The 23,071-nt window shown below is 41.2% G+C and overlaps 1 protein-coding gene across 1 annotated transcript in view; it reads left to right on the forward strand.

The window, feature by feature from the left end:
* Positions 1–23,071, forward strand: part of Adamtsl1 (ADAMTS like 1) — a 369,220-nt gene that overhangs the window by 344,845 nt on the left and 1,304 nt on the right. Inside the window, exons 24-28 of the mRNA XM_027950603.3 lie at positions 10,347–10,559; positions 12,276–12,456; positions 15,296–15,503; positions 21,613–21,722; positions 22,490–22,710. Of these exons, the coding sequence (XP_027806404.2) occupies positions 10,347–10,559; positions 12,276–12,456; positions 15,296–15,503; positions 21,613–21,722; positions 22,490–22,710 (933 nt within the window). The remainder of the gene's footprint in view (positions 1–10,346; positions 10,560–12,275; positions 12,457–15,295; positions 15,504–21,612; positions 21,723–22,489; positions 22,711–23,071) is intronic.

Consider the following 23,071-nt stretch of genomic DNA (forward strand, 5'->3'; position numbering starts at 1 on the left):
AAACATTCTGCCATTCCTATTCCATATTTCTGCCCACTCTCTGCTCTCTCCCTTCTTCATTGTTCTTTTAGGTAAATTTTATATCCATTGAAATATATAACCCTAAGTGAAAAATTTTAACATCCATGTAACCACATTCTTATCTAACATACCTTTGACAATTTAAAAATCTCTTTTGGTCTCTCATCTCTTTTTCTCCTCTATCACCACATCTTCAGTTTCACAGATCCTTTCCTATAATGTTTAATCTTGAACTAATCCTATTTAGTGATCTTTTCATTTCAAAAAAATGTATGTTGGGGCTAGGGATGTAGTCGATAGAAGAGTGCTTACCTAGCATGCATGAGGCCCTGAGTTAAATCTCTAGCACCACAAAAAATTCTATTTATATATACATATAGATGGGTGTATGTTATTTGTAGAGGTTCATTTATAACTTCCACTTTTTTCTCCATATATGCATGTTTTCCTTTAAATACTTAAAATATTGAAATACCCTGTTATAATACCCTTGTTTATAACTCATTATCCCTGTAATTTCAGGATCTGTTTCCATTGACCAATTTTTGGAGGGTGGAGTCCTGGTTAGAGGTCACATTTTCTTACTTCATGACTAGTCAAGGAATATTCAGCTATAGATTTTAGAATGTATATTTTACATCATAAGTGTCTGGGTTTTTTTATCTTTCTCTAGAGATTATTGGGTTTTCTTCTGTTAGTCACTTATTTAAAGTTCAGTTTGACCTTCTTAAGATTAGTTAGGGCGGATCTAGAATAGCCTTTACTCTAGGACTTTTCTGAGTTCTCCAGTGAATGCCCCAAATTATCAACAAGAATGACCCACTCTAGCTTATCAGAACTTGAAGCCTTTCCAGCCTTATTTGGGTTCTGGAAAATGTTAAGCTCACAGTTCCCTGGTTGCTGTTAGCTCAGCCTTGTAGAATTTAACCCTGTGCTTATATGTCTTAAGTTGAACAAAGACTCAAGAGGAATTTATGCAGATTTCTATGGCTTCTATCTAGCACCCCCATTTTCAGAATTCTGCTCAAGAACTTCCAGCTGCCTTAGTGTCTTTGAACTTTATTCTTTGTTTCATCATATTGCCTAGACTGTGGTGCTTTTCTTAGGATAGTCCTCAGAGTTAAGTTGTGCTCCCACAAAACATGAAATCCTAATGCCCTGTGAAAGGCCCTTATTTGGACTTGTGTCTTTGCAGATGATCAAGTTAAAATGAGGTTAGTAATGTAGGCCCTAATTCAATATGACTGAGGTTCTTATGAAAAGGTAAAATCCAGATGCAAAGGCAAACTTGCACATAAGGAAGAACACCATGTGATGTGAAGTCTGTAATCTCTGCCTCTCTTCATCCTACGTAACTTGCATGTATAACATTTCTTCCATGAGCCCCTCAGTGGATAGCTCTATTGCACTATGCATTGAACCAAGTAATTGGATTAAAAAGGTCTACTTGGCTCCTATCACTTGACTATATGGGGAAGGGAAGAAGAGGGGTGGGGATGATGAGTCTGATATGATGTTGAGAAATCTTGGGACTTAAAAGCACTTTAAAGATCATTTCATTGGAACCTAAATGTACCTCAAAGATCATCACATGTTCTTGTTTACAAATTTGAAAACTGAAGGCATAGGGCCCTATCAAAACCTAGAATTCTCCTTGAGAATTATGAATTAGTATAACTGAAAATGAAAGTAACAAAATTGGGTTTCTTTTTTTTATTTGTATTGTTGGTTGTTCAAAACATTACATAGTTCTTGATATATCATATTTCACATTTTGATTCAGGTGGGTTATGAACTCCCATTTTTACCCCGTATACAGGTTGCAGAATCACATCGGTTACACATCCACTGATTTACATATTGCCATACTAGTGTCTGTTGTATTCTGCTGCCTTTCCTATCCTCTACTATCCCCCCTCCCCTCCCCTCCTCTCTCTCTACCCCATCTACTGTAATTCATTTCTCCCCCTTGTTATTTTTTTCCCTTTCCCTTCACTTCCTCTTGTATGTAATTTTGTATAACCCTGAGGGTCTCCTTCCATTTCCATGCAATTTCCCTTCTCTCTCCCTTTCCCTCCCACCTCTCATCCCTGTTTAATGTTAATCTTCTTCTCATGCTCTTCCTCCCTACTCTGTTCTTAGTTACTCCCCTTATATCAAAGAAGACATTTGGCATTTGTTTTTTAGGGATTGGCTAGCTTCACTTAGCATAATCTGCTCTAATGCCATCCATTTCCCTGCAAATTCTATGATTTTGTCATTTTTTAATGCAGAGTAATACTCCATTGTGTATAAATGCCACATTTTTTTTATCCATTCGTCTATTGAAGGGCATCTAGGTTGGTTCCACAGTCTTGTTATTGTGAATAGTGCTGCTATGAACATCGATGTAGCAGTGTCCCTGTAGTATGCTCTATAGGTCTTTAGGGAATAGACCGAGAAGGGGAATAGCTGGGTCAAATGGTGGTTCCATTCCCAGCTTTCCAAGAAATCTCCATACTGCTTTCCAAATTGGCCGCACCAATTTGCAGTACCACCAGCAATGTACAAGTGTACCCTTTTCCCCACATCCTCGCCAGCACTTGTTGTTGTTTGACTTCATAATGGCTGCCAATCTTACTGGAGTGAGATGGTATCTTAGGGTGGTTTTGATTGCATTTCTTTGACTGCTAGTGATGGTGAGCATTTTTTCATGTACTTGTTGATTGATTGTATGTCCTCCTCTGAGAAGTGTCTGTTCAGGTCCTTGGCCCATTTGTTGATTGGGTTATTTGTTTTCTTATTGTTTAATTTTTTGAGTTCTTTGTATACTCTGGATATTAGGGCTCTATCTGAAGTGTGAGGAGTAAAGATTTGTTCCCAGGATGTAGGCTCCCTATTTACCTCTCTTATTGTTTCTTTTGCTGAGAAATAACTTTTTAGTTTGAGTAAGTCCCATTTGTTGATTCTAGTTATTAACTCTTGTGCTATGGGTGTCCTATTGAGGAATTTGGAGCCCGACCCCAACTTTTTCTTCTATCAGACGCAGAGTCTCTGATTTGATGTCAAGCTCCTTGATCCATTTTGAGTTAACTTTTGTGCATGGCAAGAGAAAGGGATTCAGTTTCATTTTGTTGCATATGGATTTCCAGTTTTCCCAGCACCATTTGTTGAAGATGCTATCCTTCCTCCATTGCACGCTTTTAGCCCCTTTATCAAATATAAGATAGTTGTAATATTGTGGATTGGTTTCTGTGTCCTCTATTCTGTACCATTGGTCCACCCGCCTGTTTTGGTACCAGTACCATGCTGTTTTTGTAACTATTGCTCTGTAGTATAGTTTGAAGTCTGGTATCGCTATACCGCCTGATTCACACTTCCTGCTTAGAGTTATTTTTGCTATTCTGGGTCTTTTATTTTTCCATATGAATTTCATGATTGCTTTATCTATTCCTACAAGAAATGCCGTTGGGATTTTGATTGGCATTGCATTAAACCTATAGAGAACTTTTGGTAATATCGCCATTTTGATGATGTTAGTTCTGCCTATCCATGAACTGGGAATATTTTTCCATCTTCTAAGATCTTCTTCTATTTCTCTCTTTAGGGTTCTGTAGTTTTCATTGTATAAGTCTTTCACCTCTTTTGTTAGGTTGATTCCCAAGTATTTTATTTTTTTTGAAGATATTGTGAATGGATTTCCAGTTTTCCCAGCACCATTTGTTGAAGATGCTATCCTCCCTCCATTGCATGCTTTTAGCTCCTTTATCAAATATAAGATAGTTGTAGCTTTGTGGATTAGTCTCTGTGTCCTCTATTCTGTACCATTGGTCCACCCTCCTGTTTTGGTACCAGTACCATGCTGTTTTTGTTACTATTGCTCTGTAATATAGTTTTAAGTCTGGTATCGCTATACCGCCTGATTCGCACTTCCTACTTAGAATTGCTTTTGCTATTCTGGGTCTTTTATTCTTCCATATGAATTTCATGATTGCTTTATCCATTTCTACAAGAAATGCCGTTGGGATTTTGATTGGCATTGCATTAAACCTATAGAGAACTTTTGGTAATATCGCCATTTTGATGATGTTAGTTCTGCCTATCCATGAACAGGGTATATTTTTCCATCTTGAAACTGAATCCCCTCCTTTCGCCATGCACAAAAGTTAACTCAAAGTGGATCAAGGAGCTAGATATCAAATCAGAGACTCTGTGTCTGATAGAAGAAAAAGTTGGCTCCGATCTACATATTGTAGGGTCGGGCTCCAAATTCCTTAATAGGACACCCATAGCACAAAAGTTGATAACAAAAATCAACAAATGGGACTTACTTAAACTGAAAAGTTTTCTCTCAGCAAGAGAAACAATAAAAGAGGTAAATAGGGAGCCTACATCATGGGAACAAATTTTTACTCCTCACACTTCAGATAGAGCCCTAATATCCAGAGTATACAAAGAACTCAAAAAATTAAACAATAAGAAAACAAATAACCCAATCAACAAATGGGCCAAAGACCTGAACAGACACTTCTCAGAGGAGGACATACAATCAATCAACAAGTACATGAAAAAATGCTCACCATCTCTAGCAGTCAGAGAAATGCAAATCAAAACCACCCTAAGATACCATCTCACTCCAGTAAGATTGGCAGCCACTATGAAGTCAAACAACAACAAGTGCTGGAGAGGATGTGGGGAAAAGGGTACCCTTGTACATTGCTGGTGGGACTGCAAACTGGTGCGGCCAATCTGGAAATCAGTATGGAGATTCCTGGGAAAGCTGGGAATGGAACCACCATTTGACCCAGCTATTGCCCTTCTTGGACTTTTCCCCGAAGACCTTAAAAGAGCGTACTACAGGGATACTGCTACATCGATGTTCATAGCAGCACAATTCACAATTGCTAGACTGTGGAACCAACCCAGATGCCCTTCAATAGATGAATGGATAAAAAAAATGTGGCATTTATACACCATGGAGTATTACGCAGCACTAAAAAATGACAAAATCATAGAATTTGCAGGGAAATGGATGGCACTAGAGCAGATTATGCTTAGTGAAGCTAGCCAATCCCTAAAAAACAAATACCAAATGTCTTCTTTGATATAATGAGAGCAACTAAGAACAGAGCAGGGAGGAAGAGCAGGAAGAAAAGATTAACATTAAACAGATAGATGAGGTGGGATGGAAAGGGAGAGAAAAGGGAAATTGCATGGTAATGGAGGGAGACCCTCATTGTTATACAAAATTACATATAAGAGGTTGTGAGGGGAATGGGAAAATAAACAAGTAGAGAAATGAATTACAGTAGATGGGGTAGAGGGAGAAGATGGGAGGGGAGGGGGGATAGTAGAGGATAGGAAAGGTAGCAGAATACAACAGTTACTAATATGGCATTATGTAAAAATGTGGATGTGTAACGGATGTGACTCTGCAATCTGTATTTGGGGTAAAATTGGGAGTTCATAACCAACTTGAATCTAATGTATGAAATATGATATGTCAAGAGCTTTATAATGTTTTTAACAACCAATAAAAAAAAAAAAAAAAAAAAAGATATTGTGAATGGAGTGGTTGTCCTCATTTCCATTTCAGAGGATTTGTCGCTGATATACAGGAATGCCTTTGATTTATGCGTGTTAATTTTATATCCTGCCACTTTGCTGAATTCATTTATTAGCTCTAATAGTTTCTTTGTAGACCCTTTTGGGTCTGCTAGGTATAGAATCATGTCATCTGAAAATAGTGATAATTTAAGTTCTTCTTTTCCTATTTTTATGCCTTTAATTTCTTTCGTCTGTCTAATTGCTCTGGCCAGTGTTTCAAGAACTATGTTGAACAGAAGTGGTGAGAGAGGGCATCCCTGTCTTGTTCCAGATTTTAGAGGGAATGCCTTCAATTTTTCTCCGTTCAGAATGATGCTAGCCTGAGGCTTAGCATAGATTGCTTTTACAATATTGAGGTATGTTCCTGTTATCCCTAGTTTTTCTAGAGTTTTGAACATAAAGGGATGCTATACTTTGTCAAATGCTTTTTCTGTATCTCTCAAGATAATCATATGGTTCTTATCTTTAAGTCTATTGTTGTGGTGAATAACATTTATTGATTTCCGCATATTGAACCAGCCTTGCATCCCAGGGATGAATCCTACTTGATCATGGTGCACAATTTTTTTGCTATGTTTTTGTATCTGATTCGCCAGAATTTTATTGAGGATTTTTGCATCTAGATTCAATAGAGATATTGGTCTGTAGTTTTCTTTCTTTGAAGTGTCTTTGTCTGGTTTAGGAATCAGGGTGATGTTGGCCTCGTAGAAAGAATTTGGAAGTTCTCCCTCTTTTTTTATTTCCTGGAATAGCTTGAAAAGTATTGGTATTAGTTCTTCTTTAAAGGTTTTGTAAAACTCTACTGTATATCCATCCGGTCCTGGGCTTTTCTTAGTTGGTAGTATTTTGATGGCTTCTTCTATTTCCTCAATTGATATTGGTCTGCTTAGATTGTTTATATCCGCCTTACTCAATCTGGGTAGATCATATGACTTAAGAAATTTATCCATGCCTTCACTATCTTCTATTTTATTGGAGTATAAGGATTCAAAATAATTTCTAATTATCTTCTGTATTTCTGAAGTGTCTGTTGTGATATTGCCTTTTTCATCCCGTATGCTAGTAATTTGAGTTCTCTCTCTTCTTCTCTTCATTAGCATGGCTAAGGGTCTGTCAATCTTATTTATTTTTTCAAAGAACCAACTTTTAGTTTTGTCAATTTTTTCAATTGTTTCTTTTGTTTCGATTTCATTAATTTCAGCTCTGATTTTAATTATTTCTTGCCTTCTACTTCTTTTGCTGTTGTTTTGCTCTTCTTTTTCTAGGATTTTGAGATGAAGTGTGAGATCATTTATTTGTTGGTTTTTCCTTTTTTTTAAGGAATGAACTCCAGGCAATGAATTTTCCTCTTAGAACTGCTTTCATTGTGTCCCTTAGATTCTGATATGTTGTGTCTGTGTTTTCATTTATCTCTAAGAATTTTTTAATTTCCTCCTTGATGTCTTCTATAACCCATTGATCATTCAGTAACCTATTGTTCACTCTCCAAGTGATGCATGATTTTTCCTTCCTTCTTTTATTGTTGATTTCCAGTTTCATTCCATTATGATCAGATAAGATGCATGGTATTATCTCTACTCCTTTATAATGTCTAAGAGTTGCCCTATGACATAATATATGATCTATTTTTGAGAAGGATCCATGTGCTGCTGAGAAAAAATGTGTAACTGCTTGATGTTGGGTGGTATATTCTATATATGTCAATTAAGTCTAGGTTATTAATTGTATTATTGAGTTCTATAGTTTCTTTATTCAACTTTTGTTTGGAAGATCTGTCCAGTGGTGAGAGAGATGTGTTGAAGTCTCCCATAATTATTGTATGATGGTCTATTAGACGCTTGAACTTGAGAAGAGTTTGTTTGATGAACATAGCTGCACCATTTTTTGGAGCATATATATTTATGATTGTTATGTCTTGTTGGTGTATGGTTCCCTTGAGCAGTATGTAGTGTCCCTCTTTATCCCTTTTAATTAACTTTGGCTTGAAATCTATTTTATTTGATATGAGTATGGACACTCCTGCTTGTTTCCGAAGACCATATGAGTAATATGATTTTTCCCAACCTTTCACCTTCAGTTTATGTATGTCTTTTCCTATCAAATGCGTCTCCTGTAGGCAGCATATTGTTGGATCTTTTTTTTTGTTGTTTTTGATCCACTCTACTAGCCTGTGTCTCTTAATTGGTGAGTTTAAGCCATTAACATTTAGGGTTATTATTGAGATATGGATTGTTCTTCCAGCCATATTTGTTTATTTATGTTACTTAACATGGTTTGTTTTTCCTCTTTGATTATTTTTTCCCTTTACTGTACTACCTCCCACTGTTGGTTTTCATCGTTATTTTCCATTTCCTCTTCCTGTAATGTTTTGCCAAGGATGTTTTGAAGAGATGGTTTTCTAGCTGCAAATTCTTTTAGCTTTTGTTTATCGTGGAAGGTTTTAATTTCATCTTCCATCCTGAAGCTTAATTTTGCTGGATACACAATTCTTGGTTGGAACCCATTATCTTTCAGCGTTTGAAATATGTTGTTCCAGGATCTTCTAGCTTTCAGAGTCTGTGTTGAAAGATCAGCTGTTATCCTGATTGGTTTACCCCTAAATGTAATCTGCTTCCTTTTTCTTGAAGCTTTTAAAATTCTCTCCTTATTCTGTATGTTGGGCATCTTAATTATAATGTGCCTAGGTGTGGATCTCTTATGATTTTGCACATTCGGCGTCCTGTAGGCTTCTAGGATTTGGGATTCTGTCTCATTCTTCAAGTCTGGGAAGTTTTCTCGTATTATTTCATTGAACAGATTACTCATTCCTTTGGTTTGGACCTCTATACCTTCCTGTATCCCAATGACTCTTAAGTTTGGTCTCTTTATGTTATCCCATATTTCTTGGATGTTCTGCTCATGGTTTCTTAAGAGTCTCGCTGAGCTATCTGTGTTCTTTTCAAGTTGAAATACTTTGTCTTCATTGTCTGATGTTCTATCTTCTAAGTGTTCTACTTTGCTGGTAGTATTCTCATTTGAGTTTTTAAGTTGGTTTATTGCTTCCTGCATTTCTAGAATTTCTGTTTGTTTGTTTTTTATAACCTCTATCTCCCTGTATAGTTGATCTTTTGCTTCTTGGATTTGTTTATGTAATTCATTGTTGAAGTGATCTTTCATTGTCTGATTTTGCTGTCTAATGTCTTCCTTGAGACTCCAGATCATCTGAAGCATGTAAATCCTGAATTCTTTATCTGACATTCCATCTGCTGCAGCTATTACCTCTTCTAAGGTTGAGTTGAACTGCATTGCTTGTGGTCCTTTCTTTCCTTGTCTTTTCATACTGTTCACGTTTCTTTCTGCTTGGTGAAACTGTTGTGTTCTTGAATTTCCCCCCTATATATTTATATTGCTCTTGTATAGTTGCAAAGTCTCCCTTGCAGGGGCAGGCGGCGGCTGTGCTCCTCCTCCAATTGGGGTGATCTGTCTATCCCGCCAGCGGGCCGCTGGGCCCCTTCTCCAGGTCGCGTGGTCTGCCTACCTTGCGGGCAACGGCTGAGCCCATCCTCCAATAGGGGTTATGTGTCTACCACGCTGGCGGGCTGCTGGGCCTGTCCTGCCAGTCAGTCGCAGGTCTGCCTACCTTGCAGGCGCAGGCAGCGGGCGGAGGCTCTGCTCTGCCCCTCCTCCAATTGGGGTGATGAGTCTACCACGCCGGCGGGCCGCTGGGCCTGTTCTGCTGGTCGGTCACAGGTCTCAGGTTTCTTTTCTAAAACTTTCTGAAAAGCTGAGCTTCACCCTGAAAAGTTTCAGAGAGGCTTTAGTGTGCTTTTTTAAAAATCCTACATTAGCTGGGATCTTCTTGGTAGTCTTAACTATCTTAACTGTCCCGAGAGTAATAAGTAGAAAATAGACATTTTTTCCTAACTAAACTGAGGAAAGACCTCCACAGTATCTTTATTTTTAATGATTTCTCATATTTTAAACTTCCAATAAATATTCTATGGGAGCTAAGTCACTGGGGTCCCACCAGTGAATTTGGCAAGTACTCCAAATTTAGATGAAATGTGTTTTCTCTCATAGTGGCCATCTGTTTATCTTTCCAATTCTGGGATACAAAGGCTTAGGTAGACCCAATGTCTCAGCTTAATATTTTGGAATTTTAATGTATCAAAATATGTTTAATGAGTAGATAACTATAATACTGTATATATTCAATTGAGGATAAAAGTTATCAAAAAAAGTTCTTCATGAAGAAATTAGATCAATGTTTAAAATAATTTTCCTAGTCTCAGGTGAAGATTTTTTACTTCAAAAATCATATAAAGAGTAAAATGAAGGCAGATGTTAGACTTTTACCAATTAATACTTGATTCTTAACTGTTACCATGTAGTATGTTATTTTCCAATGTATTACATTTGAAGAAGCAATTTCTTAATAAAATCAGCATAGAAGCTAATTTGAAAAACTATGCAATAATGAATGCTAATTTTATCATTTTTTTCTTACCAATTAGTACAGGGGCATAAACAGATCTAAGAATTTTTGTAAAATTTAATGAATAAGAATCACTCTTCCAGAAGCCCACATAATAAAAATATCTCCTGTTTGTTAGGAATGGCTAACATAAGATAAGTGCCAGGGGTAAAACCACAGTATGTGTAAGCCTTCTAGAGCCATAAAGACACAAAACAACTCTCCAGAAATGTGTCTTTTTCAGGCTTTGCCAATGGCTTATTTCTCCTCTCATCTCTTCCTCCAGGCTGCCCTATCAAAGGCTATCCCACCCCCAATATCACCTGGTTCCATGGTGGTCAACCAATTGCCACCACCACAGGACTGACACATCACATCCTGGCATCTGGACAGATCCTTCAGGTTGCAAATCTCAGTGGTGGTTCTCAAGGGGAATTCAGCTGCCTCGCGCAGAATGAGGCAGGGATGCTGGTGCAGAAGGCGTCTTTGGTCATCCAAGGTAAGAACCCATCAGGCTTTAGGGTGTCAAAAAGAAAGCCCACCTGGGAATAAGATTCTCCGGGAATGAAGTGATTTCTGAGCTCCCGTGGTACCTAGGCCATGAAAACCAAAGCTGAATCCCATTTCAGTGCAATGAAACCATACTTCTGCCACCATAGCCTTTCAGAAGAGCCACCAGGTCCCTCACAGGAGATCCTGGACGCATCAGCATCGCTGCCTTCCTAAATCAGTCCTTCTGATCAAATATTACTGTTGCTCAAGACCAAGAAAACACAACTATTTATCAAAGTTAATTATATTTCCTAATTACTAATTTAACTAGAAAAGATCACACACATACTCCCTCTCACGCACACACACACACACACACCACACACACACACACACACACACACACACACACACACCACAGAGTAGCCTACGTAAAATTTCATGTTCCCTGTTGATTGGGTTAAAAAATACCTCTTGATTAGAACACTATGGTCATTGTCTCCTGCTGGGGGAGGGGATGGTGTCCTGCCAGCTGCACATTCTGGAGAGTGGTGGGCTGCAGTCACATGCTGAGGACTCTCCCGGCACCATTCCTTTGACCCTGGCAAGGAATAGTCTGTGAGCTTTCCAGGAATACAGGCAGGTCAGAAAGCCCCTGGGTGGGGCCTGGCATTCACTGCACCAGAAGAGTTGTGAATGAGCCAAAATGGTGGGAAGAGAGCCCAAACCAGCCTTTTTATAGAAACTATGGAAGGCTTTTGAGTTTTCCCTAGGCTAGTTCTACCTGTGACCTTATGTGATATGCTTTAGGAAAGTCAAATGCTACTGCATTTATTCCAAAATGGAGGATTCTGTGGGAAGTGTCAGTTTTGTGCCAACATGGCACAAAAGGAGGGAGGAAAGAGAAGAGAAGGAAGATTTTTCTGAGCACATAGGTTTTCCTCTTAAAAATTCACCCCTGCCATTTTGCTTTCCAGACAGGAAAACAAATGTTCCATTTTCTTGCCAGCCAGTTATTCTCTGCTAAAAACCAAAATCCAGTGCCTATCTGCAATGTGAACTTGCAAATACGCAATCAGAGTTTACCAGCCCACATGTATTTTTAATAGCTTTCCTACCATTGAGTCCCAGACCACCAAATAGAAAAACCAGAGAAATAGGCTTTTTCACTGACATCATTGTCTCATGTAAATGAGAACTCTCTAAAGAGGCTGTTTTTTATAACATTTACAAAACTAAAAATCAAGAAAAATTTTACAAAATCCAACTCGAATCTCTACTTTTAAATATGATTATCTCTGATATATTTATATATCTCTGTAGAAAAATAAAGTTACTTTCTCATAAACCAGTAAGAATACTTTAGTCAGTATTTTAAAAACAGTAAGGGCTGTGGCTGTTGAGTAAGTCCTCTCTGTGTGTCCAGCACTGAGCCTGGCCCTTTACTTTCTTCATATCCAACCCTCACAGTAACATGGTCACGTGAGAGTTATGGTAGTCATTTTTTGGAGGAATCATCTGAGGTTCCTCGAGACCCTGGGGCTTGCCTAATAGGTTGGGAATGGTGCCCACCCAGAAGCAGAGCCTCATTTATAAGAACTTCTCCCTCCGCCTACATGCCAACCCCAGCCCCCTTCCACCTTCCCCTGGCCCTGCTCAGAAGAAATGGAGTGAGGGCAGTAATGTTCCACTCTCTTCACCTCTGATCCTCCTCTTATGACAGATTACTGGTGGTCCGTAGACAGACTGGTGACCTGTTCAGCATCTTGTGGCAACAGGGGTGTTCAGCAGCCCCGCCTGAGGTGTCTACTGAATAACACGGAAGTGGATCCTGCTCACTGTGCGGGGAAGGCCCGCCCTGCTGTGCAGCCCATTGCCTGCAACCGGAGAGACTGCCCTTCCCGGTGAGTGTGGCCTCCCATTCCCAGGGTGGGCCCTAACTTACAACCAAGTTCATGGCCAGCCCTTGTCTAGCACTTTGCAGGGAGAAAAGCAATCCAGGGAGCCATTCCTTCCTTTAGGCATGGGGTTTTCCAGGCCTCTCTGCCTTGCTGACGGTATCCTCAGAATGAGCCCCCTCTCTCAGCTCTGCTTATTCCCTCGCCCGTCCACCAGCAAATAACTACCTGGGATTTGCAAAGGCCTAAGAGGTTCTGATCTGTTCAGGGAGCAGAATATATATGTTCGCCAGGCTCTGGTCAGAGACATCTCCCATCCTGCAGTGATAAACTGACTGTCTGGGATTTTTGTAAGAGAAAGAAATATCTTTCATTGACAAGCTGAGGGGACAGGGATTACTAGGCTCTACCCAAACCCTCTTTTTGTGTGACTTTAAATACCTTGTGCAATCAGTGCTCTCTTCTTTTCTACAAATAGTTGCCTCTCCCTAAAGTTGGAATAAATCTCCATTTTCTATACTTGCCTTAACTTTGGATTTATATTCTCTGTATTTGGGCCCCTTATAGAGCCCAGGATAACAAAGAATCTCTGCCTCTTACAACATCTTCTTCATGCTTCAAGAAGCTGTGAGTCCCACTGAGCACCCAACCCCTAGTCTTAAGAAACTAGCTAAAGGTATGATCTCTGGGCTTGGAGTTGGCACCAGCATGGTGCTCTGAGCCTACGGGGACTTGCCTTGGCCCTAAAATGCCCGTTTACGACCTATCTGTAGGACTTTCATACACTGCTCATGGAACCGCTTTGTGTTTTGCCAGCTGAGTCATAAGGAGCAGCTGAAACCAGGAGAGACTCCATGAAATATGAAACACACTCATTAATATCAGCAGTTTGACTTGCTGACGGGAAGGTTTCCACAGGAATGATTAATGTCCTTTTATACCCTTCCTGAATGGGTAACATAGCCCATACCTCTCCTTTCTCAAAACCCCCACCCCAGCTCCCGAAAAAATCGCTGAAATGTATATTTAGAAATAAAAGTTGATTGAAATACAGGCCTGACATTCACCAGGGATCTAGGGGGCTGGAAGGCTGCCCTTGCCAAGCTGTGTGAAATGAAGAAGAGATCTTTGACGTGCCAGGAACTTTTTGATTTGATTTGGTGATGGTCAGAGTCAATCAGCCTAATTTACTTCTGCAAATGAAATAATAATGGCTATTTCTTCTTTGGTTTCAATGCCCCCAGGAGTTTTAAAACACCTCATGCCTGCTTCCTAAGTGGCTCTGCTCCTGTGGGCTGGAAATTCTGCATGCAGTCATCCTTCTCCAGGGCAGAGGAGCAGGGAAATTGCCACAAAACTAAATAAGTCACAGATCCGGACTCAGAAGGAATTTGTTCCCCTTCCCACTACATGCCTCTCCTGAAAGCCAGATGTGGCGTCACTTGGCTAGGAAGTGCCATAGGTTCACCCTCCACTGGTTTTCCTGCCAGGCTATTTGGGCACATTATCATCCTTCTTTGCACACAAACAAGTCTTTCTAAATAGGACTAGGAAATCCTCCTTTGACCCAAGTAGCTATTTTCACCATTTCATGTTAGATAAGCCCCCAGCCCTTGCAATCAGGCAATAAGAGGGGTTTGGGTTTTTGTTTTTTCCTCCTCAGATTGCATGAAGTGGCTGAACAACACCACGCCTTTCCTCATTTTCACAAACTGTCCCTTTCCCCTTCTCTGAGAACTATCCTAGGATACATTCAAAAAGCACCCCCTTCATATTTGTATATGGGTCAAACTCAGAGTGTCCCCAGATTATAGCTTGGCTTTATGAGAAAAGCCCATTTGTCATAGTCTTGGTCAGTCTCACTTCTAAGAACTCAAATCGTAGCTGGAGCCTAACATTCTGAAAACAAATATTTCTAACACATGTGCAACCCTTTAAGATACATAAGACTCATAGAGCATCGTGGTAGTGGAAAATTGCCCCAGAAAGCAATTTTCTTCGTTTCTGAAAGATTAAACAAATTAAATGGGACATGGGTTAAGGTAAGATAGAAAGTATAGATGTTACCAGACAAAACTTTCACTTAAGTGAGACCCATACCTCCTGGGTCAGGAGGTAATAGGTTTGGCTCTGACTTCCCCAGGAAACTGTTCCTGCTCACAGACTAGGAAGTACCAAAACCACAGTACAGTGTAAGTAGCTAGAGGACTATCTCCCAGCCTTTTGGGCAGCTAAGGCAGCTGACTCTAAATACTCTTTCCAGATGCACATTTCTGGTCAGTGACCCAAGGTATCATTGTCCTGAGGCCGCCGTAACAAATTACCACAAACAGTAGCTTAAAGCAACCAAAACTGATTCTCTCACTGTTTTGAAGGCCAGCAACCAAAAAAAATCAAGGTGTCGGCAGAGCCATACTCCCTTGAAGGCTCTACAGTTGAACTGTTTCCTGCCCCACCCCTGTCCCCTGGTGCCTTCCTTGTTTGTGGCTGCAGGACTCCACCTCCTACCTCTGTGGTCACACCACTTTCAAGGTCATACTGCCTTCTCCTCTTCCCTGTGCATAATCTCCTCTGTCTTTCTCTTAGAAGAACACTTGTGGTGGCATCTAAGGCCTACCCAGATAATCTCAAAGTTCTTAATTATGTCAGCCATATATTTATCTTATCCAAATAAGATAACACTCACAGTTTCCAGGGATTTGACTTGGATATCTTATGGAAGGTCATTTTTCCAAGTAATTACTGTGAAGAGGCCCCCTAATTAACATCTGTGAGGCGACAGGCACAAGGTTCCTTCCCCAGGCCTCACCTTTGGGGCTCCTCTGATGTTTCTTCCTCTCCCCAGGTGGATGGTGACTTCCTGGTCTGCCTGTACCCGGAGCTGTGGCGGAGGCATCCAGACACGCAGAGTTACCTGTCAGAAGCTGAAAGCCTCTGGGATCTCTACTCCTGTGTCTAACGACATGTGTACCCAGCTAGCCAAACGGCCTGTGGACACCCAGGCCTGTAACCAACAGCTGTGTGTGGAGTGGGCCTTCTCTAACTGGGGCCAGGTGAGGGCCACACCGGCTTTTATTTGAAAGGTCATCCTAAAGGTGTAAACCCTGCCACAGTGGGAAGTAAATGCCTCCACTGCCACCTCCTCTGTGACATCCACGCTGTCCCTAATCCCACCCTGTATCATTCCTAACACCCAGGGCACTTGGATCCTTCTCTAACCTTAACATACTCTAACCTTAACACACTGATTTACCAGGCACACATTTCCTTCCTCCACCCTGAGGCCTTTCTGTTCTTGGATCCCGGAACCCTCAGACACCTTCTTCAGACTCGCACACTCTCAAGCCATCTTTTCCCACTGGTTGTGCCAGTGTCCCCTCTGCGGACTGCTCTTGGCCAAGGTTCTCCACTGGTCACATAGTTATAAGCAACCTTTTTAACCACCAGTGTCAAGATCATAACTCCAAGGAGCCCAGGTCAATTCCTCTGGGGTGTGATCAAGCTTAGGTGATTCTTAGAAACTCCTCAGGTGATGCTGATATACAAACAGGGTAGAGAACCATTGTTCTGAGTCAGGGAGACTTGAAGCCTAGCTCAGTCACCATGAAACAATCAACTCCTTTCTCAATTCTCTGCCTAGAAGTGACTTCAGTCCCAGGTAAGCTCAATGGACAGCAGCAGTGGGGGCTTATTTGACCCCAGGAGCTCAGTTATGGAGTTTTCTCTAGGTACAGTGGAGGGTCCATGATGGCTCTACCCATTTGGAGTGAGAATTTTATGTTTGTGATTTTTAAAAGGAGATTGACACAAACTGAGGATTCCCAGGGGGTTGGGGAGCCATCCTAAGCAATGATGGACATTGCACCATGGCAGTAGGAATCCAGGGACAGGGTCCCTGTACTCTTAGTGTTTCTGGACCAGGTGGGACTGAGCATCAGTCAAGAACTCCAGTATACATTAGAGAGACAGGTTTTTCCCTGTCCAAGTATATAAGGCCTATTAAGCATAGAATAGTTGACCTACTCAGCTTGTACTCTACTACTTTACAGTGTTATTGGCACCAAAGAAAATCAGGAGTGGAGGTGCTTAAGGGAAATAATATATACCATTTCTCCAGAAGTCTATGTTCAAACCCTTCTAGAGACTTAGCAGGCATGTAAGAGCTGCCGGCCAGGGCTGATGTTCAGATTTGTCTGGACTGGCACTCATTAGCACAGGGACTATTCTGACTTTGAGGTATAGTTTCATGGCTAGCCAGCTGGGACACTCCCCAAATCACAAACTTTACTGTAGGACCGATGTAACAATGTTTTTGGACAATTAGTAACTTGAAACTTGTTGGAATTGGTTTATTCATGTTCCTCTACTGCCAGCCTTAGGTATAATCTTTGGAAAACAATCACTTGCAACTTCCTATGACATTAACATGCTGTGTCAGTCTCTAATATAAAGAGCAAACATTCCTGGCCACAGAGTAAATTTGCATCTCTTAGCCATTTGTATCTCAGGTAAACCAGGGGGTTAATGCTTAGCCCGCTGCCCACCAGCCAACACACCTGTCCAGCCCTTTATTTCCAGGGGCTGGCCTGTATGTGCTTCATATTCAGAGCAACATGAACTCCACCTTGCTTCTATGCTAGAGCAAGGGGTGCTGGGGAGGTATTTCTCTTATCTTGAAAAGCCCATTTCTGACAGCTCTCACATAACACAGCTCTGCTGCCAGGTCCTCAAGGCTTACTAGCAGTTGTGAAGCTGGGATTGGGAACAGATCTGGGGACACATGGGAAATGTTTCTGCATTGACATCAAGGTCACTCAAGGGGACATAGAGTATGTATTTGATCATTCTCAGTGATTCCTCTTCCCAACAGAGAGAAAAACGCATAAGTCTTTTCTACATTGTTTTCCCTCAAACTCTTCATCCTTTCTTCTAAAGTCCCTAGGCCAGTGTACATAGAGAATTAACATGAATCACCTGGGGATCTTGCTAAATATGCAAATTCTAATATGATAGGCCTGGGGTAGAGTCTGGGATGCTTAATTTTTTTCACATTTTTATTGGTGCATTATAATTGTACATAATGATGGGATTTGTTGTTACATATTCATACATGCACACAAATTAACTATCATTTGGCCAATCTCTCTCCAGCACTTCCCCCTCCCTCCCCTTAGTCCTTTTCCTCTACTGATCTCCCTTTGATTTGGGGATTCATTCTCTCTCTCTCTCTCTCTCTCTCTCTCTCTCTCTCTCACACACACACACACACACACACACACACACCTTTCTTGTCCTTTTTGCTCTCAAGCTTCCATATATGAGAAAAAACATGACTCTTAACATTCTGAATTTGACTTATTTTGCTATCATAATGGTCTCTACTTCCATCTATTTTCTTGCAAATGACATTATTTTTCTTTATGGATAAAAAATCCTTCATTTTGTGTGTGTGTGTGTGTGTGTGTATGTATGTATTATATATATATCACATTTCCTTTATCCATACATCTGTTGATGGACACCTAGGCTGATTCCATAATTTGGCTATTGTGAATTGTGCTGTTATAAACATGGGTATGCATGTATCACTGTAGTGTGCTGATTTTAATTCTTTAGGACAAATACCAAGAAGTGATCTAGCTGAGTCATATGGAGGTCCAGTCTAGTCTTTTGAGGGACCTTGGTGCTGATTTCCATACTGGTTGTACTAATTTACAATCCCACCAACAGTGTAAAAGTGTTTTTCTCCACATCCTCTCCAGCATTTATTATTTGTATTCTTGATGGCTGCCATTCTGACTGGTATGAGATAAAATCTCAGTATAGTTTTGATTTGCTTTCCCTAATTGTCAATGACACTGAACATTTTTTTTTATATGTTTGTTGGCCATTTGTATTTTTTTCTTTTGAGAAGTATATTTGCCATTTCTTAATTGGGTTATTTCATTTTTTTGGTGTAAAGTCTTTTGGATTCTTTATTTATTCTGAATACTAATCCTTTACCAGAAGAGTAGCTAGCAAAGATTTTCACCCATTCTGTAGGCTTTCTCTTCACATTAATAATTGTTTCCTTTGCTGTGCTGAAGCTTTTTAATTTAATGTCATCCTGTTTATTAACTCTTAGCATTATTTCCTGAGCTTTAGATGTCCCATTGAGAAAGTCGTCCTATACCTAAAAGCTGAAGTGTTGACTGTATGACTGTATATTGTAGGAGTTGCATGGTTTCTGGCTTAATTCCTAGGTCTTTGATCTATCTTGAATTGATTTTTGTGTAGGGTGAGAGATAAGGGTCCAGGAATTGGAGTGTGACAGATACCAGAGTAATTTGTTTCTTTACTAAGCTGTTGTCCCAGGCCTCTGAATCTTACAAGTCTAGTCTCTCTTGATGATTTCCATTGTTCTCTATGGTCACTCACTTCAAAATGTACCTGTACACCTGTTACTTTGGTCCATCTTTGTGGAGAAAGAGGCAAGTGCTGGGCACATCTCTGTTGCCAGCTTGTCTTCCTCCCCCAGCAGAAAGATTTTAAACAAGAGTTGCAAGCTCAGATTATACTCTTAATAGATTACCCTGTCAGCAGTTTAGTGACTGAATTGGAAAGTAACGAGAATAGAGAAAGAGAAACCCAATGTAGGTAAGAAATTATGGTGATCAGAATGTATGCTTTGGTCAGTGGAAATGGACAGGAGATACTATGACAGTGTGATTCAAATGGTTTCAGTGAGCCACTGGCTGTCAGAGAGAGGAAGCAAAGATGATCCTCGGATTTCTGGTGGAACAATTAGGAATACAGGAAAATGAAGATGGTGTGATAAATGTGTAGTATGTTTATAAAATATTCCATTAGAGATATTCTTTAGACAGGTGGGTGTATGAATATGGAACTTAGAGCTGTGCTGACCAGAGTGTATTGGAAGTAATCAGTATCAAGTGATAACTAGTGTCATGGGTGGTATCGCCTTGAAGCATGATCTGAAGAAAAGGCACAAAACAGAAACCTGGGGAACCCTAATCAAACTGTGAGAAGGTGGTAAAGAACATAATAAGAAATAAGTTTTAGTACATTCAGAGCATGATCCAACTCTGTTGTCCACAAGAGACTCTATTTAGAGCTAAGGAAAAAATAAATGAAAATGAAAGAATTTTAAAAGTCCATGTAAATTCTAACCAAAGGAGAGTTGGGGGCGTCTATACTAATATCTGACAAAGTAGGCTCTGTATTGAAAAAAGGGTCGACGATTAATCAAAATTATGGTATATTTATAAAACAAAATGTTGGATATCAATGAAAATGAATGTACTTCAGTTACATACCTGATGCTTCATGAGAAAAAGAAGCCAGATGCAAAAGTAGGCATGAAATATGGTTCCTTTATGTAAATTTCAAAATCAGGCATAAAATTGACTGTGTTAAAGATTCAGCCTTGACAGTGGGTACATTTGCAGAAGAGGAAAGAGTGAAGGGAGAAAACCTCCAGGGGCTTCTGAGTTGCTTACAGTGTTCACTTTCTTCACCTGTGTCCTGGACTGGCCACGTAATTTGTAGGGTTCAGTGCAACATGAAACTGCAGGGCCCCTTCTCCACAGACTACAGCGAATGTAAAGATTGACAGTAGAGCACTGAAGCAAGCAAAGATCCCTTCTGGAATTATGACTCTGCCACGCAACTGGTCTTGTGGCTCCATTCACTGTCAGAGCTCACTGAGAACTTCTTTGCTTCACTCATATTTATCCGTGCACGCTGTCCTTCATAGTGAGAAGTTATTTTTTTTACCATGGTTAAAACAATAAATTTTGTAATTATATTTTATCATAAAACAAAAAATAATTCTGAATCATTGGTATCAAGGGGTGTTCTTTACATTTCCTCCAACAACCATATCTTCGTGAACAACCTTGTCAAACTGAGCCCTTCAGAGCCAGGAAGAGCAATCCCTGGCCTGGACAGAGGTGTCAGCCCCAGAGGGATGCTTTTACCTTAAGTCCCTGTCCTTCAGTGGTCCTGGATTTCTCTGAGCATCTAACGAAAACTGAAAGAAACCTCTTACTAGAAAAATTCAACATAAATGTTAAGAGTTCATATCCCTGTGGATCCCTAGGGATCTAAAGACTCCTACATTAAGATTCTTTGTTCCAAAATGACCTCCCACTCTCATTAAAATAGAAGGGAGACTGGTGAAGTGGAGGAAGGGGGACAGAGGAGAGTAGGTCAAGGGGAGATACTGGAAAATGAAATGTACCAAATTATGTGTATGTACAAATATGTAACAATCCCATTATTATTTATAATGAACCGATAAAAAACTAATGCTAGGACATCAATATCCTGGAGGAGTCCTCTCCAGGTGTTCCCGGACATCATGAAATGTGACGGAAAATGCATCTCCTCTCATTATCTTGTCTGTGCATTGGTTTTCTGCCTCCTTTCTCCCTTTATAGCAGAAGGTCTTATTTTTAAATAGGCATCTATTAATAAAGCTCTCCACAAACTTTTTTAAAAAATAAAAAGTGACCTTCCAGGGATGTGTGTCCCCTTGTGCTAACGTGGCATTTGTTGGCTCAAGGCCTGCTTCTTTTGCATTTTATACAGTTCTTGGAGGCATTCGTTGCATTAGGGCTGGGTTCTGCCATCTCTGGGGAAAGCTTGGCAAGCACATGGCAAGAGAATATAAGGAGAGACTGTACATACCTAAGTCTGTCTGTGTTCAGTGTCCTGGGTTTGACCTGCAGAAAACAAGGCCAAGGAAAGGAAAGAAATAGTGGACATGGATACTTGGATGAATTTAGGAAGAAAACAATAAGCCAAGTTATCCTCCACACAGAAGGGGACAGGGGCTTGTTTAGATGTCTTCAGCTCTAAGTACTTTCCTAGCACATAATGCCAAGTGCTTTTTCATTTGGTTGATCTGGAAGTAGGTTGGCCTTCTCGGACTGGCTCTACACTTCCTCTGGCCTTTGCTAACAAAATGCCCATAGCAAAATGCTCACTGTGGCATAAAAGAAAACAAGCCAGTGAATGTCCTTTAGTTGGTCCAGAGAGGGAGAAGATGAATGATCTGACGACCTCCAATAAGACCTTGCAAAACAATCCTGCATCCCCTGGGGCCTGAACATTGAGCACTTCGCTGACGTGATATGTATTCCTTTTTCTGCTTTCCAGTGCAATGGGCCTTGCATCGGGCCTCGCCTAGCTGTGCAACACAGACAAGTCTTCTGCCAGACACGGGATGGCATCACCCTACCATCAGAGCAGTGCAGTGCCCTTCCCAGGTAAGAAGCAGCCCTGGGCCTCCTCTCTCAGCCCCTGCGTCAGTAGCACAGAAACAAGTGATGAAAGGATGTTTCTTCTCCAACCTCCCACAGTGCCGAGGGTCAGATGCCCTGTCTGCTCCTTTCTATCACCCAGACCACTGACCCCACCCAGAGACCGATGGGCCATATTGTGCTTACTGAAGCGGCCAGGCTGGGTTTTCCTCTCAGGAGGATGAAGCATGCAGGGATGTTTTTCTCAGAGCTGGGGGATGCTGCCTTAATTCCAAGGCAGGCAAAGAAGCAAGGTCTACCTGGTGGCTACTGGACCTCCAGGGCTCCGCCAGCTCCTCATTCTTGTTGAGTTCTCTCTAGAAGTGAGGCTGAGATGAGGTGCCGTATTCTGGATACCAACTTTTCATTCCTATCCATCCCCCAATCCCTCTTACATCTCTTTGTAAATGTCCCCTGAGAAGAGAGCTTATCACCTCTCGTAGGACTCCAGCCCCTGAGGACAGGTCCAAGTTCTCCCTCTGCCAGCCTCCACATGGCATAGAGCTCCTTCTTGGGTCATGTACAGACACAGACATTGTAGAGAAGAGCAGATGGAAGACTAGTCAGGGAAAGAAGACTTTTGTGGCCATTCAGTAACAAAACAGAGATCAGAACCTAGGTCTGGTGATAATGGAAGTTCTTAAGGAGTTGGCTGACCTTCCTGGTTTGGGAACATTATTTTCACATTTGGCCCCATAGAGACAGATCTTAACCCTGCCACCCTCTTCCTGTAGGCCTGTGAGCACCCAGAACTGCTGGTCAGATGCCTGCAGCGTACACTGGAGGGTTAGCCTGTGGACCCTGTGCACGGCAACCTGTGGCAACTATGGCTTCCAGTCCCGGCGGGTGGAGTGTGTGCATGCCCGCACCAACAAGGCTGTGCCTGAGCACCTGTGCTCCTGGGGGCCCCGGCCCGCCAACTGGCAACGCTGCAACATCACTCCATGTGAAAACAGTATGTTCCAATCCCAAAGACCTTTCTGCAATTTCCCCACAGGGCATCGGGTACAGAGGGCAATCCCTAGGACTGAGCCTGAACATAGGGCATTGGATCAGGTACCCCAAGGATTGTGAGCTGGAGCCAGAGTTGAGCATTTACAGGCAGGTGTGTGGGTGTGTAAAGAAGTGTGTATACATTTCCTAGCCACAAAAATGGCAGCGTGTGCCCCAGGGGCTATCACTATCTTCATCGTGGTCCAGAGATGGCCAAGTATTGTTGGCCAACTGCTGGGTAAAATTGGCCTCTAGCTCACCTGCAGACCAGCTGATGCCCAGAGGGGACAACTAAACAATGGCAGTCAGGAGCCCGGCTGCTA

The sequence above is a fragment of the Marmota flaviventris genome, chromosome 13 (assembly GCF_047511675.1).
Source record: "Marmota flaviventris isolate mMarFla1 chromosome 13, mMarFla1.hap1, whole genome shotgun sequence".
In the NCBI taxonomy this organism is placed as follows: Eukaryota; Metazoa; Chordata; class Mammalia; order Rodentia; family Sciuridae; genus Marmota; species Marmota flaviventris.